The following is a 15,341-nucleotide window of genomic DNA, read 5'->3' as shown; positions in this document are numbered from 1 at the left end:
GCTTAATATTTAGAGTATTTTATTATATTAAAACATGATTGTTTAACTTAAATTTTTTACATAATTTTAATTATATAAAATAATATTTTTAATTAAAAATACTTATTTTATATTAATAACTTAAATTAAATTATATAATAATTTAATAATATTATTGTAAAATTTAAATAATTTTTAAATATTTAAATTTGTTTGAATTAAATTATACTAAAAATAAAAAATTATTAAATATATTATTTTAATAATGAAATAGTCTTAGACAAATTTATATCTAATAATAAATTTAAATATTATATTATTATTTTAAATTTTCAGTTAATCATTCAATTAATATTGAAGAAAGTAGTATTTAATTTTATTAGTATTTAAAATAATAATATTAAAAAAAATATAAAATTCAATGGATATATATTAAATCAAATAAAAAAATAAGTAATATTCAATTTAAATAAATAAATAAATATTTTATTTTATTTTATTTTATTATACTACTTTTCTTACCTTTACGTTTCTCTGCTCCCTCTTATCTCTTTCTAGACACTTCCATTATCTTATTTTTCTCATGACCTTGCGGCATTTCTTTTCACCCTTTTCACCCTAAGGCCACGACATATATACAAGTCGATTTTTCTGTTCGCAATGATACATTATTAATAATTTTAAGATTTTAATTAAATATTTTATTTTATTTTTTGTCAAATATTCAGTGAGCATTCCATTAATCGTAGTATGTTATTTTTTAATATTTTAATTTTTATAAAATATATTATTGTTTTCTCACTCGATTATAATGTAATATGCTAATAAATTTTTAAATATTAATATTGAGAAAATATTTTTTATTTTTATTATCAACTAGTCAAATAAATTAATGTAACAAAATAAACTATAATAAAATTTTATTATGATATTTTAATTTCTTATAAATAAATATGATATGACTTTTAAAAATAAATTTTAATAATAAATTTTTAATTTAAAATCTAAATATTTAAATGAAATAACTTGTTACAATAAATTATTAAATTGTTTTATTAATAGAAGGCTAAAAGCTGGCAATAAGCAAATGCACTTAAATATTGCAACTAGGTTGATAATTTATTTAATTATTAAACATATAGTAAATCTAGTTTTGTAATTATAATATTTCATAAATTATATTTGACAACTTTATATCTGTTGATAATTTATTTAATTATTAAACATATAGTAATCCAAGGAACTTGATATTTATTTATAACATTTTTAAAATAATAGTAAATTAAATATTCTTATATGTCCTTAATCTTTTAATACTTTATAATTTTGTTAGCGCAGAAAATATAAAAATTATTTTAGAAATATTTATTAATTTTTTAGTATTACATAAATTAATACTATCAATATAATTGATATTATTACTTTTTAGAATTAAAATTATATATAATTAAAAATTAATTTATCAGTAAATATATTATTAAAATAAAACCTATGATATATATATATATATAAAGATTTAAATTTTTTTATAAGACTCAATGCTGTAAAATTTTATAAAGCCATATCATATTTTTTCAATGAAAATATAACACATAACACAGTTGTGAAAATATTAACTATTAAATACTTTATAAAAGAATTAAATGTGATATTAGATGTTAATAATGAATATGGTATTTATGACTTATTTAAATATAAAAAAATTATATGATATAATTATTATTATAGCTACTATAAATTAATAATAAATCTTAAAATATTTCTATAAAATATATGTTTATATTTATATATAAATAAAAATTAATCTAATAGTAAAAGTGTAGGAGTTTTAAATTTAGATCATAAAAATAGATAAAAGAAATTTGTGACATGTTGAAAAACTTGTTAATCTAATATAATAAATAGAAAATAATTTTAATGTATACATATGTGATACCAAAAATAATAATAAAAAAGTAAATAGTTAAACTTTTATAATCTTATTTATTAATAATAATAATTAATTAGATGTATGAAAACTTACTAGTGCAATGAAATATATAAAAATAAATAAAATTCATAAATATATATACTTTTCTTATTTATTTACCTTAGTATATAAAATTATAAAAATTTCATAACAATGTCTCTCATGATTTTTATAAAAGACTAATATAAATATAAATAAAAATATCGTAAACTAAAAATAAAACTTATCTTTGTACTAATATAATTATAAATTGAATTATATATAATACATAAAATAAAATTTTTAAATATAAAATAAATACAATAATCATGCATTAGCATGAGTAAAGTGCTAGTTTAAAATATTTTCTAAAGTTAGAATTATTATCTAACTAGGAAACTAATTTATTAATTAATATGCTAATTTTTTAGATTATAATTTATTAAGTTTGAATCTCATGTATAAAAAATAAATATATATTTATAAAAAAAGTTTTAGGTCTTTAAATTTATATATATACATATATATATATATATAAGACCGCTAAGCTAAACTGAAAATTTTATGGAATATGGTTTCTCCTAGAAGGTTTTATTTTTACGACTTTTATGAAAAAGAATTTATGATATTTTTTTCAAAATTTTAGTTATACGGAAGTTGTAACTCGGAATAGAAGCTCTTTGGATTATATTCTTCACTCCATGTTATCCGCTTATACAGGAGTTATTTTTACTAAATATGTGACTCAAAGCAAAGGAGAAGTTATGTTTTACTTGCTGCATGGCTATCTGGTTCAGAAAGAAGAAGGGTACCTTATTCGTCTAACCTACTAACTAAGGTCTAGCCGCAAGTGAGTCAGGATTTTTTATTTTTTTTTATTTTATTAAAAAAAATATATTAAAAGTATACATAAAAAGTACTAAAAAGATATCATTTAACTTGCGTCATTGTGAAACCAGCCAAATAATGTAAATTTTTTATTTTTATTTTGTGTCCTTATTTTTTGTATCTATGAGTTGAATAATATTATATTTTCTTTAGAAATTAGTGTGTTTCGATGACATGAAGATATTTATTTAAAAAAATATACCATAATGTATAAAAAATATCAGAATACAGTTAAAAATATATGAAGATATAATTAAAATAGAACCCAAAATGTTATTAAAGTGTACAAAGAATGATAGTAATTTTATGTTTATAGCAGCTATTTAAATTTAATGACAATCAAAATATAGATAGAAATGAAGGATGAAGATGATGCTGCCATAATTTCATTAAGAAAAATGATATTAAAAGTCATTAATAAAATATCAAAAGGATACTATAGTGCAGCTCCAAAAAGAAAAACCGTATAAATAAAATTTATGGGATACGGCTTTTTCTATAGAAGAATTTAAGACTTTTTTCAAAAGAAGTTTTTTATGATATTTTTTATTTATATGGTTTTTTATTTTTTAAAATTTCATTAGAAAAAATACAATAAAATATATATAAAACACATCAAAAGGATATCATTTAACTTAATCATTGTGGAACCAGTCACATAAGGTGGATTTTTTATTTTATTTTATCTCTTTATGTTTGGTATTCATAAATTGAATAATATTATATTTTTTTAGCAACTAGTATGTTTTAATGATATGAAGATGTGTGTTTTAAAAAATATACTATAACATACTAAAAAAATATATCAAAATGTAGTTAAAATACATGAAGATATAATTAAAATAAAACTAAAAATATTATTTAAGTGTGTCGAGAATGATAATAGTTTTGTGTTTATTGCAATTATTTAAATTTTTATGAAAATGAAAAGGTGCATAATGATAAAGAATGAAAATGATGCTATCATAATTTTATTAAAAAAATTATACTAAAAGATCAATAAAATATCAAAAGAATAACATAGTGCAACTTCAAAAAGAAAAACTATATAAATAAAACTTTTTAGATCTTAAGTCCAAAAAATGGGCTATAAAAATAGAATTTTCCAGCCCATTTCCAATATATATGTAAACAAAATTTAAAATTTATGGTGAGGATAATGTGACATATTGAATTAAAACTATTGTGTCAACTTTTCATAAGTTTTTTAGAAAATATAAGCAACCAACTAATGCCTCTTCTAGTGGTGTAGTTTTGGAAAGTCAATTGAGGGGCCATCAGGTGGTAGCAACTTTGATAGTTACAAATGATGAGCAATTTGGAGATTATGCTAAATTTTTAGAAGAAACACCTATCTCATATGAATGACAAGTTACAATTGTATTCTTTTTTGTATGAGCCAATTCATGAATTGAATGAAAAGTTCGATATTTTAAAATCTTAGAATAAAAGCTCAGTGAGATACCTAAAGCTTTCAAAATTAACATATGATATTTTTAGCTATTTTGGCCATTATTGTTCTTTCATAATCGACTTTAGCACATTACGTAAAATCATATCCATTTCAAGGAGTTCTCTTAAGTCAAATACTATACAAGCTATAATTCGTCTTAGAGATTGAATTCAAGCAGAATGTAACTTTTACTATATTGGTTCTTTTTATCATATTTCATAACTCTTTTATTTGATTATAAAATTATTATTGAGTTTTTAATTAGTATTTTGGTGTATAAGTGATGTAATATTCAAAGTTGATTTTTGTTAGCGAGGAAGATTATAGCAATACCAATGAAGAGTAAGAGAATGAGCTTATTAATTTTATTTATATAAATTATTTTGTGTTTTCTTTAAATTTGTTAATTACCGCAATGATTGTTAAGTTGAATGTTTTAATCTTTGCACGAAATGGAAATTAGAGCTTGTACTAATGGTTTTAAATGTTGTTTGATGCTTACTAATTTTTCCAATGATGATTTATGTTGGAAATGTAATATTTCAATAATATTTCTATTGGTGCTTGTTATTATTTTCTTAGTTGCTCTAGTAAATTTTTATCAAATATTTTTATTTAATGTGAAAAAACTAAAAAAAAAAAGAATGTATAATAATTTGGGTGGGATAGACATAGGCTTCCCTTCTATAATCAAGGCAAAAATTAAAAAATTTCTAGAACCATATATTGCCTTAGGCTTGCAAAATAAAAAATCAAGCTTGAGTAAGTCAAACTCGAGCTCTATCCATAAAATAAATAGATCTAGATTTGAACCACTTTTGTAGTTTTGTAACGATCAATTCTTAATATAATATTCAACCATTTATTATGAGATTAATAACATACTTTTCAACACTTATATTATGGACCACGGTCCATGTAGCATCATAGATCAAAGGTCATTAATACGTGTTTCAGCCCTTATGAAAAATTCAATGATAAAACAGCTGCTTTTCTCAAGTCTCAGGAGATTAAGGAGGGGCGAATCTGTGTAAAAATTGAGAATAATTAGAATTAAAATTACTTTTCTAGAATCAGTTTGGACCCAATTGACAAAAAAATAAAATTTGAGGGATGAAATGACAGTTTTTATAAGTTTAGGGACTAAATCGTCAAATCTTTTTAAAACTTTTGTCCATTAGAGGCTGTATTAGTTCTACACAGAGTCGATTAGCCATTTTTTAAAATTTGACACCGTTTTAAGTGTATTTAACCTAAAACATTTATTAGAAACATGATTAGATTTTTTGGTTTATTGATTTTTTTTATGTTTTTAAATGATTAAAATAGGATTCCTTGTAAATTAACATGCTTATAAACTGTTGGTCATTGAATACAATAATATGAATCTGCTAAGCATTGAATATGATAACAAGAATATGCAAGTTTTTGGATCTATTAATATGTCTATTTTTGGCTTTTACATCTGATTAGTCAAATGATTAAGATTGCATGCTAAGACTAGTAATCTCTTCTTATTTTTTAGTTAAAATTGGTTGTAGGGTTCCATAATTAAAATCTGAAAATTTATCGTTCTTATTTACTGTTTGTCTTATTTTCTTTGTTTTGCATGATTTGCTTAGAGTTTTCACTTAATTCTATATTTTTTGTGCTCTGTATTTAGTCTCATGCATTTTTATTTGATTTTTTTTTATTTTTTGTGCATGTGGAATTGGCTCTATGGCGACTAAATCAAGAAACATTTATCAAAAAATGTCAACCAAAGCCCTAGTGGCAATCGGCTCTATGTTGAGCCAATCGGCTCTAAACCCTGAGTCAATTGGTTGTACACTTTTCAGCCCTATTTTCTCTGATTTTTTTTATGTATTTTCGAGATGTTTATATACTGTACTTAGTTTTAGGTGTTTTCTTTTAAATTTTCTTAGTTATAGGCGGGTTGTAATAACTAGATTTATTTTTTGTAAAAATGAGTATGGTTTGATATGGGATGAGTAGGGTTCGATTTGCTTGGATTAAAAGTACTAGATCACAAGTGCGAACCCTGTAATTTCATGTTATCTTAGGTTTGATTTAATTTTGTTCCAAATGAAGTAGGAGTTAGTAATTTATTAATTGCATTATATGTCAAAAGGTGCTTGAAAATTAAGAAATTTGGCAAACTTTTTTCATTTAAATATGTTAAAGGAAAAGCACATTAATTTCCCCTTCCATTTATTTTAACAATTATCTCCTGCATTTTTATTTGTACACATTTAGTCCTTGTACTTTTATTTGTATTAACATTATGCCATTTTGTAACAGTAAATTAGTATGTGATCACATGCTTTATTAATAAAATTGTAAATGATTTTTTGAGTTTTCTGTATTAAATATTTTTATATTTTTTCCATTATATTTTTATATTTTTTGACATAAAATATATAATTATTAAAATTACAGAAAGAAATAATTAGATGGATATTCATATATATATATATATATATCCATACTTGGGGAAGAATCATTCGTTAAATTAAGAAAGGATGGAGATGAATTTATATGAGAATTGATGATGAGAGAGCTAAAATAATTATAGCAGAAAAAAACACTTCAATTGAATATTCTCTCTAAATAATTATATGATATAAATCAATTAGAAGAATTGGATGAAAACCAATTAGAAGAATTAGAAAATATATTTAGGCAAATTGTAGAATTAAATAAAATTTCAAACCCCCGAAATAATAAATCTTTTGAAAGTAGAAATTTTAGACCTCTACCAACTTAGCCAATAGAAATCTTTACATGACATCCTGACCAATAGATTTAAGATTGAAAAGAATTAAGAGAATGAAATATAGATAGTTTTCCAATTACCAAATTTTTAATACTTTAAGGTATGTGGTAATGTATATTTGTGTGTTTAAAAAAGCTACAAATAATATTAATAAACAAGTCTATTAAGCAATAATTATAGGATTTCGGCGTCAATTTAAAGTTGGTGGGACAATTACTTAACTCTTGAAAGGAATGAATAAGATTTATAATGTCAAACAATAAATTATAACCACAATAAATTATAACCACCCAAACAGTGTCAGCTATACCTGTTTATAATGTCACATAAAAAGGAAAAAGTATTATATTAATACAACAAGAATCATCATCATCTACTACTAGAGAAGTGCAGTCTAGAAGGTATGAGTTTGATGCAACTAGCGCGTTATTAATGACTATATTTTAATATTTTACAGAAAGCACGAATGTTATGACTGATAAAAATAATGAATTATTATTAAATATAAAATGTCAAATTATGAAAATTTTTTAATGGTATAATGATACATTTTTAGCTAAGAGTAATGAATATATCATATTGTAATAGTCCATTTTGGAAAGAAAAAAATTCTTATCTAGGATACAAATAAAACATAAATGTAGAGGATTAATTTCTATGATAAATGTATTTATAGAAAAAATAGAAAAAATGTTATTCAAAACTATTCCAAATAAATCCATCAATACAAAAATAAATACTGAAGGTATAGAAATATGTACAAATTTAAAATTATAAAAATAAATTAAAAAAGAAAATATAAATAGTAAAAAAGAATTAGAACGATTTTGTGAACAATTTAGTTATAATAGTACAATTCTTTATCCTAGAAAGAAAATTTCAATTAAACCATCCTTATAATTTAAAAAAAAAAATTAATTTTCATTGCAAAATAAGAATTCCAAACTACAAACTTCAAAGCCTAACAAAATCCATCTATTTGTTTTGAATGTGAAAAATAGGACATTACAGTAATAAATATAGAACTAAGAAAAAAATGAATGAACTCGATATAGATGAAATTAAAAAAAAAAAAAACAATTACTAAGAATAGTGGTAGTGTCTTTTGAAGAAGAATCCAATGAAGATAGAGGATTGAATGAAATTGAACTTGATGATGAGAATTCAGAGTTAGATACTGAAAGTGATAGTGAAGATCATATGTGATGGACACTGTGGTTGTGAAATATATACTCTAGAAAATCTACACTTAATTAATTTATATATTTTAACTAGAGAAGAAATTTCATATTAGAAACTATAAATAAAATAGAGAATCCAAAAAGAAAATAAGATATTTTATTTAAGTATGTAGAAATAGTCCAAACCTTAAAGAATAATAAATTTTTCCATAAAATTTTATGGGGTATGGGTTTCTTTCCAATTTTTTATTTTATTTTATACGGCCTCTTTCTTTCTTTTTTATGATATCTTTCATTTTTTTTTATGTCTTTTCTATAGTTTGTAGCTCTAACATGGCCTAATTTTTCCAAAAAAAAACTCTAAATAATAAAAAAAAGTGAAACAAATATATTAACAAGAAAATTTTTTATAAGAAAAAGAATTATTTAAAAAAGCTAATGAAAAGATTATAATTCTTTTCTCTACAAGACACATTTGAATGATCCTTATTAAATTCAAATAATCTCATTTTTAATCGGTAGATATTTCTTGATTATATTTTTGAAAAAAAAAAAACAATAGCTATAACAAATAACTTTATAATTAAGTCACTAGAAAAAATACTTGATAGAAATCCAATATCAATTGAAAATAAGTAGAAGATAGAATTGAATAATCTTGAAATATATTGAAGAATAAAAAAGAATAAATTGAGTTATTAGTGATTGGTAGTGTGTGGCAAAAGAAAAAAAATATTTTTCTTTGTATGTGTATTATGTGTGACATTTCTTTAAATGAAAAGAAAAATATTGAAATGAGTCATCTTTCAAGCTAAAATGGAGAATGAATCTTCATTTTTGAAAAAGAAAATAGAATAGAGGTATAAATAAAAAGGGACAACATAAAAAGAAAAATGAAGGAGGAATTAAAAAATTAGAGAATGGTAGAAAAGAAAAAAATGAAAAAGAAAATTTATTTTTGAATGCACTGCCATGTATGACATTTTTCATGCATATTATATGTATCCTTTTATTATGTTATTTGAATTAGATAGTGGAATAATATGTGTCATATGTCATATTGAATGCTATAGGCATTTTATGTGTAGTTTTTGTTATTTTTCTATTTTACTGGTCATATTTTTTTATTTCCTTTATTTTTCTATTTTGTTGGTCATAATTTTTTATTTCCTTCTGGTATTCTTTTTCTTGTACAACAGATCAGCATTATTTTTGAGTTTGCTTTTTATTAATTTTTTTTCCAAGTTTGATTTTTTAAAATCAACTCGAATTGATTAATTATCTTCGAAGCTTCTATAAATGTGTTAATTTCATCAATGTTGCTTGGAAATCGACTAAAACAACTAAAAATATGAAGAAAAAACAAAGCAAGATTATAAAATTTATAATTTTATTTTAAAAGTTTAAAACTAATATTTTTTCTAATTTTTTTGAATATAATTATTAATTTCGACTTGAAAATCGATTATGAAACTGAAATATCATCAATATATTTATTTTTATTTAATCTAATAAATTTATATTTTAATTTTTACTTTTTAAATTTTAAGCTCTATTTTAAAAATTTAAAAATTTTTAATATTATTTTCAATAATTCAAGTATTTTCGTGCTAAGTTTTAGGATACAATATTTCAGATAAAAAGTTCACCATTTTCCATATTTGGAAAATCTTTTCTAAATGATAAAGCCTCCCGTATATAATTTCAAAATTATAATGGATAAATGCGATAATTCTAAAAAAAAAAGCATTATTTTGAGTTAAAACATGAAGTAAATAAAATAAAATAAAAATTAAAAAACGTAAGACAAAAACTCAAATTATAGAATTACAAACAATATATACAGAAAGAGGACAAGACAATAAACAAATGTCTCAAGAATTTAATGAATCATTAAGGCAACATCAAGATTCCGATTTCCTAACTAAGATAACATCTCATAAATGGTGTAATCCTATAACAATTATAATAAATTTAAATTCCCCCCTTCTAAATTGTAACTCAAAAAAAAAAAAAAAAAAATCTAAGAGGCAAAAAATCTAAAAGAAAGAAAAGAGGATGAGGAAAATAAAAAGGCTTCTCCAATTTCTCAACATTGCAGTGGCAAAAGCATAGGATAAACATAAGATTTGCAAGAGGTTAACTGATTCTACAACACTTATATTTTACTACATATATTGCCCAAAATTTAGTCCTAAAGAAAAAAGTAACAAGGTAAAAAAATGATCCACACATATCTGTCTCTAACTAGAATAGGAAGAGCCTGTGCCTGTCTATATTCCAGGAAACACAGCAAGAACTGTAATCCAAGTATAACACCAGTTCCCAGGCCTACAAAGGAATTGACTTTGAGCTAGAAACAATGCATGAGACCACAAAATTCCAAGCACATGCCAAATCTCTCCACTATAAAATCAAACCAACCAGCAAAATCCATCAATTTGGATTGTTTGTTTTCATGAATGGAACCCCACTTTTCTACATCTGGTTATGGAGCCTGTGACACGACCAGTAATGAAAGATGCGTCATATCATATGTTTGAAAATAAATCCAAGAAATGATATGCATTTTGCTATGATAGAAAATTACAGGAAATTAAACTAATTTAGAATGCAACTGCAACATTTTAAGTGCATCAATTACACAATCAATAAAGAACTAAAGATACTTTGAAGGACAGAAACTTTTCGTTTCAAATTGATATCCCTGACCATTATCTGGTTATCTAGAAACGAAAGGGAACATCTTAATCTAAAATACCATGAAATTGATGTTTATTTATTTCTGACTCTTTTCAAATATTCCTTTAATAATTCATGTTTTGACTTTTGAGCAATGCAATACAACTAATATTTGAAATAGTTCAAACATATATATTTAGTTAACAATTTTAAATCTTTATTTTTTTTTAAAAGCACATTGCATCAAACCCCAATGAAATGCCTGAGGACTAAGATTCATACCTCGTTATTTTCAATGTAATAAAGAACCATTCTCTGCATTAGCTTCCAAATTCCAGCTTCTGAATAGATTGAAACTAGTTAATTACCAACCTAGTATATTGCTTGCAAGATACAACCAACCAAATAGAGAAAGGTAGATAACCTCTCTGCAGCTTCTTTCTTCAATTCCTCTATCTGCATTTCAATTTTAGTACATGCAGCTTGAATTTCTATATTTTTTAGGCAGAGCTCCTTCCATTGCATAGATAAAGCATTCAGCTCATAAGCAGTATTTTGCTGGTTATTGGAACAAATGAAAATAAATATAAGGCTATCAGAAAAGAAAAATCAAAGAGCATATAATTCGTAAGTAGTGAAGCAGATATATGCATCACCTGATGATATTTTCTTTCGCGGTTCACCGCTTCAATTTTTTCATTTTGCTCCTGAGCCAGTTTTTGCATTCTGAAAAGGCAACGCTAAGTGAAAATATAAAGGAACATTATATTAAACTTAATTTATTGATAACTGAAGCAAGATATTGTAAAATAGCCAAGTTATTTTCCTAGTTTCATCACAATTAAACCATGTGATTGATTTATGCTAAAATCAGGGGCTACCACAAGCCTTTTGACAAGTTAGTGCCTAAGAACATTTCAAATTTTTGCCATGGGAAAATCACGGTCACTCACATCCCTCAAAGATTTACATAATTAGTTATGGAGTGAATTAACTGAAGCTACAAGATAATAAGGGTTCATTAAGAGAGAAACCTTCGATCTTGTCCAAAATAAAGCTCATTAGAGAAGTCTTCACAATTTCTGAGTCTAAATAAAACTCAGGCCTTCCTGAAATTCCACTTCCTAGTCTTTTATTACCTTCTTCCATTTAATTACAACAGTTAGACTTGATAACTATCTAATGAAACTGCCCCACTACAAAACTACCTATCATGATGAATAAACTACCCCAAACAAATACTGCCCCTATTCTTCCCCTAACTTGGAAGTTGGAACAGACTTGGGTATTCTTGCAGGGTGCATAATATCAGACATGGTCTATACTCAAAAATGGTGGCTGGATTGGTGCCGTTAAGGATATAAGGTTTTGCTTTGCAATGTCAATTAAATGTTTATATTAAATGGATATAAGGTCATTCTAGGTATTTATAACATTACAAATATAGAATCTATACGCCCATCAATAATTTAGACTTAATTGTTACATGTGAAATAAAATAAATGGGATTTTTTAAGAATGTCATTCCAACTTGTAATGAGGGGTAAATCTCAAAGCTAAAAATGTTATTTACCCTATAGTAAGAATTCTACAAACTAGTCCATGTTATGTTCCGACATAGTGTCTCTCATCATTCTCGGATGAAAAAAGTCAATGACAGGTGAAAAATGCACCACTTTTATTGAAACAGTACCATAGTCCTAAAGTGCCTAGACCAGGATGGCTGAAGCACGCTACTGCAATAGAAAAAAAAGGTCCCTGAAAAGACTGTCAAACATGAGCGTAAAATACCATGCATTCAAGCCTAAAAACAACTTTCAACAGTCAGAAACAATATGTGCCGACTGATAAAACAGTCTATGTTGTTAAAGAAATTTAAAAAAACTAGATATTAGTCTTCTTTTGATTCTCTTTGTGGTAATATCTTATTAAGACATTATCCTTCACATGAAAAAGCAAGTGGAAGACCATGAACAGAAAGATGATAGTCCCCCAGCCCTTGCAAAGCAAAGCCTCAAACATCAAGAACATCTTATTCATGGATTTTATACTTGACATAAAATCTATTGGATATACCTCGATAGCATTGCTTCTAATGTGCGGTTGTGTTGTATCCAAACATCTGGACCATATTTTGACATCAGTTCCAAATTTTCCAGCCTGCAAATGACCCATTCAACCAATTAAAAAATAAGCGTGTAGTGTATATATATGTATAGCATTAAGCAGATTTATTTGCAGAGCCATAACTGATAATTAGACATCTTGGTTCACATTCTAATAGAGGGATATCAGATCATGTGACAGTTAGGAGGCATATAATTGCATTAATAAGACGATAGCCATTAGAATAAATAGTGAGAGGAGGATGCAGTATTTATAAAGCACTAATGATTCAATTATAAGCAAAAGAAAAAAGAAAAAGAAAATCACAAATTCATAAGATGAAATTTAAAACACCAAAGAGGCAGGCCAGGCAAACAGTTACAAAGAAGTTTAGCTGAAGAAATTCTAGGCAATACACATTCTGCAAGCTTCTATAGTCCATGAAATGCCTAATGAAGCTTTTAAAACCAACAGATAGTTTTATAGCAAATGTTTGAGTTGAGTATATAAAGCTTCAATCTTTACTCACAAGCAGACAAAGATAACATAAATCACAAGTATCACTATAAATTCATTGTACCAAAAGTTCAATTGGTTAATTCTAATCACAATTAGTAATTCCCTTGCAAAATGCCTCAAGTTTTAAATACTCCAAACACTGCAATGTACTAATTAAAAAAATAAATCACCTGATGACTTGATGTTGTAACAAACGTTGTCCTCTTTGAAGTGCTTGCTTCCAAGCAGTTTCATCATTCATTTTATTTGCAGACGGCAAATCCAAATGAGAATATCTTGAAAAATCAAGAGTAACTGGAGGCTTTCCAGCTCTAACACGTTCATATTCTTTACCAAGCATTGGATAGTTCTGTAATTACACATTATTCACCATTAACCAAACATCACAATCAAACACATATTTAAAACCCTAAAAAAGCTAAAATTGTTGAAAGCTAAATAAGAAACTAACCTCGAAAGTGAAAGTAGGTAAAGGAGGCAAGTCTTTTAAGAAATCAGATGGCTTCTTATGGCTTCTACGCATCTCTTCTTCAACAAGACGATCGACCTCTGCTTTAATGCTAGGGTTTCCGTACTCATCGTCTATGTAAGGCAACGCGTCTACTATTTCTGCATTTGTAGAGTGCGTCCACTTCTTTGAAGCTTCCGGTGCTGCCTCCAGCATTAGGATTTCCCCGTTCCCGGTGAGCGCCGCCATTGTTAGATTTCACGGCAGAGGATCTAGTAGTATACTAGAGTTCTCTAGTTACAAAATATATGAAAAGAACGAAGAAAAATTAAACAGTAAAGTTTCCTTTTCCTTTTTTTGCCTTTTAGAGTTTTCTAATCTAAAAATATAGGTGCCTATTAAATGCGTAAAATATCTTTTATTAATTATATAAATTAATGCTTTACCCATGTATTAGAAATTATTAAATTTCAATTATAAAATTAATTGATAGACACAATATAATATATTTTTAATATTTATTAATTTAAAATATTTTTAATTTTGAAATTTTAAAATTTTATTTATATATTGATGCGTTAACCTTTTGGAAGGCTTGCTTCAGTCAGATCTAGGTAGAACGTGTGGCAATGTTTCTCTTGTTGACGTCTAAGGCAGCCTTGATAGAAGGAGACGGAGGACATGTCCTCGTACAAATGTAGACAAGTGAATGCCAAGATGACGTCGGTAGGAGGATTGTTCACAGTTCCACTTAATGAAGATTGAAAATGAGGACAATCTCAATTTCAGATTATGAAGACTAAAGTGTCGTAGTAGGAGGTGGACACGATTCCACTTAATTTGAAGATGGAAAGTGGGAACAATCCCACTATTACAATTCGGATGAAGAAAGGCCAAAATGACGTCGGTAGGAGGTGGACACAATTTTACTTAATTTGAAGATGGAAAGTGGGGGACAATCCCACTATCACAATTCGGATGAAGAAAGGCCAAAATGACGTTAGTAGGAGGTGGACACAATTCCACTAATTTGATGATGGAAAGCCAACCACATTACAATAAAATTGGGGACGAATAATGATGGAAATGAAACACGATCCCATTTTCTCAATTCGGGAAATTAAAGGACAGCCACATTGAAATGAAAATGGGACGAAACAATTAATGAAAATGGACTTAATTCTAAGCAAAAATGTAGATTAAAGGGGTGATAGTGTTTAAGAATAAGATCGACACAAAGAAGAGAGAGGCGGCATCGAAGACAAGGGAGGAGTCCAAAGCTCTCTTAAATTCCTTGTATAAAATTCAACGTGCCCATAAAACAAAACCAATATCCCATATATATGGGAATCCTAAACCTA

At 25.6% G+C, this 15,341-nt stretch overlaps 1 protein-coding gene across 1 annotated transcript; it reads right to left on the bottom strand.

Moving 5' to 3' along the window:
* Positions 1-10,284: 10,284 nt before the first annotated feature.
* LOC8260097 (pre-mRNA-splicing factor SPF27 homolog) lies at positions 10,285-14,341 on the bottom strand. Its single transcript, XM_002529517.4, has 7 exons — positions 13,984-14,341; positions 13,703-13,881; positions 12,984-13,067; positions 11,564-11,633; positions 11,332-11,465; positions 11,190-11,248; positions 10,285-10,722 (listed from the first exon to the last, which is right to left on the bottom strand). Exons 1-6 carry the CDS (start codon positions 14,227-14,229, stop codon positions 11,200-11,202), a joined length of 762 nt encoding a protein of 253 aa, XP_002529563.2. The 5' UTR covers positions 14,230-14,341; the 3' UTR covers positions 10,285-10,722; positions 11,190-11,199.
* Positions 14,342-15,341: the final 1,000 nt, after the last annotated feature.

The sequence above is a fragment of the Ricinus communis genome, chromosome 3, assembly GCF_019578655.1.
Source record: "Ricinus communis isolate WT05 ecotype wild-type chromosome 3, ASM1957865v1, whole genome shotgun sequence".
Lineage (NCBI taxonomy): Eukaryota > Viridiplantae > Streptophyta > Magnoliopsida > Malpighiales > Euphorbiaceae > Ricinus > Ricinus communis.
Note: the sequence above shows the minus strand (reverse complement) of the source record. Positions and strands in the feature narration are given on the sequence as shown.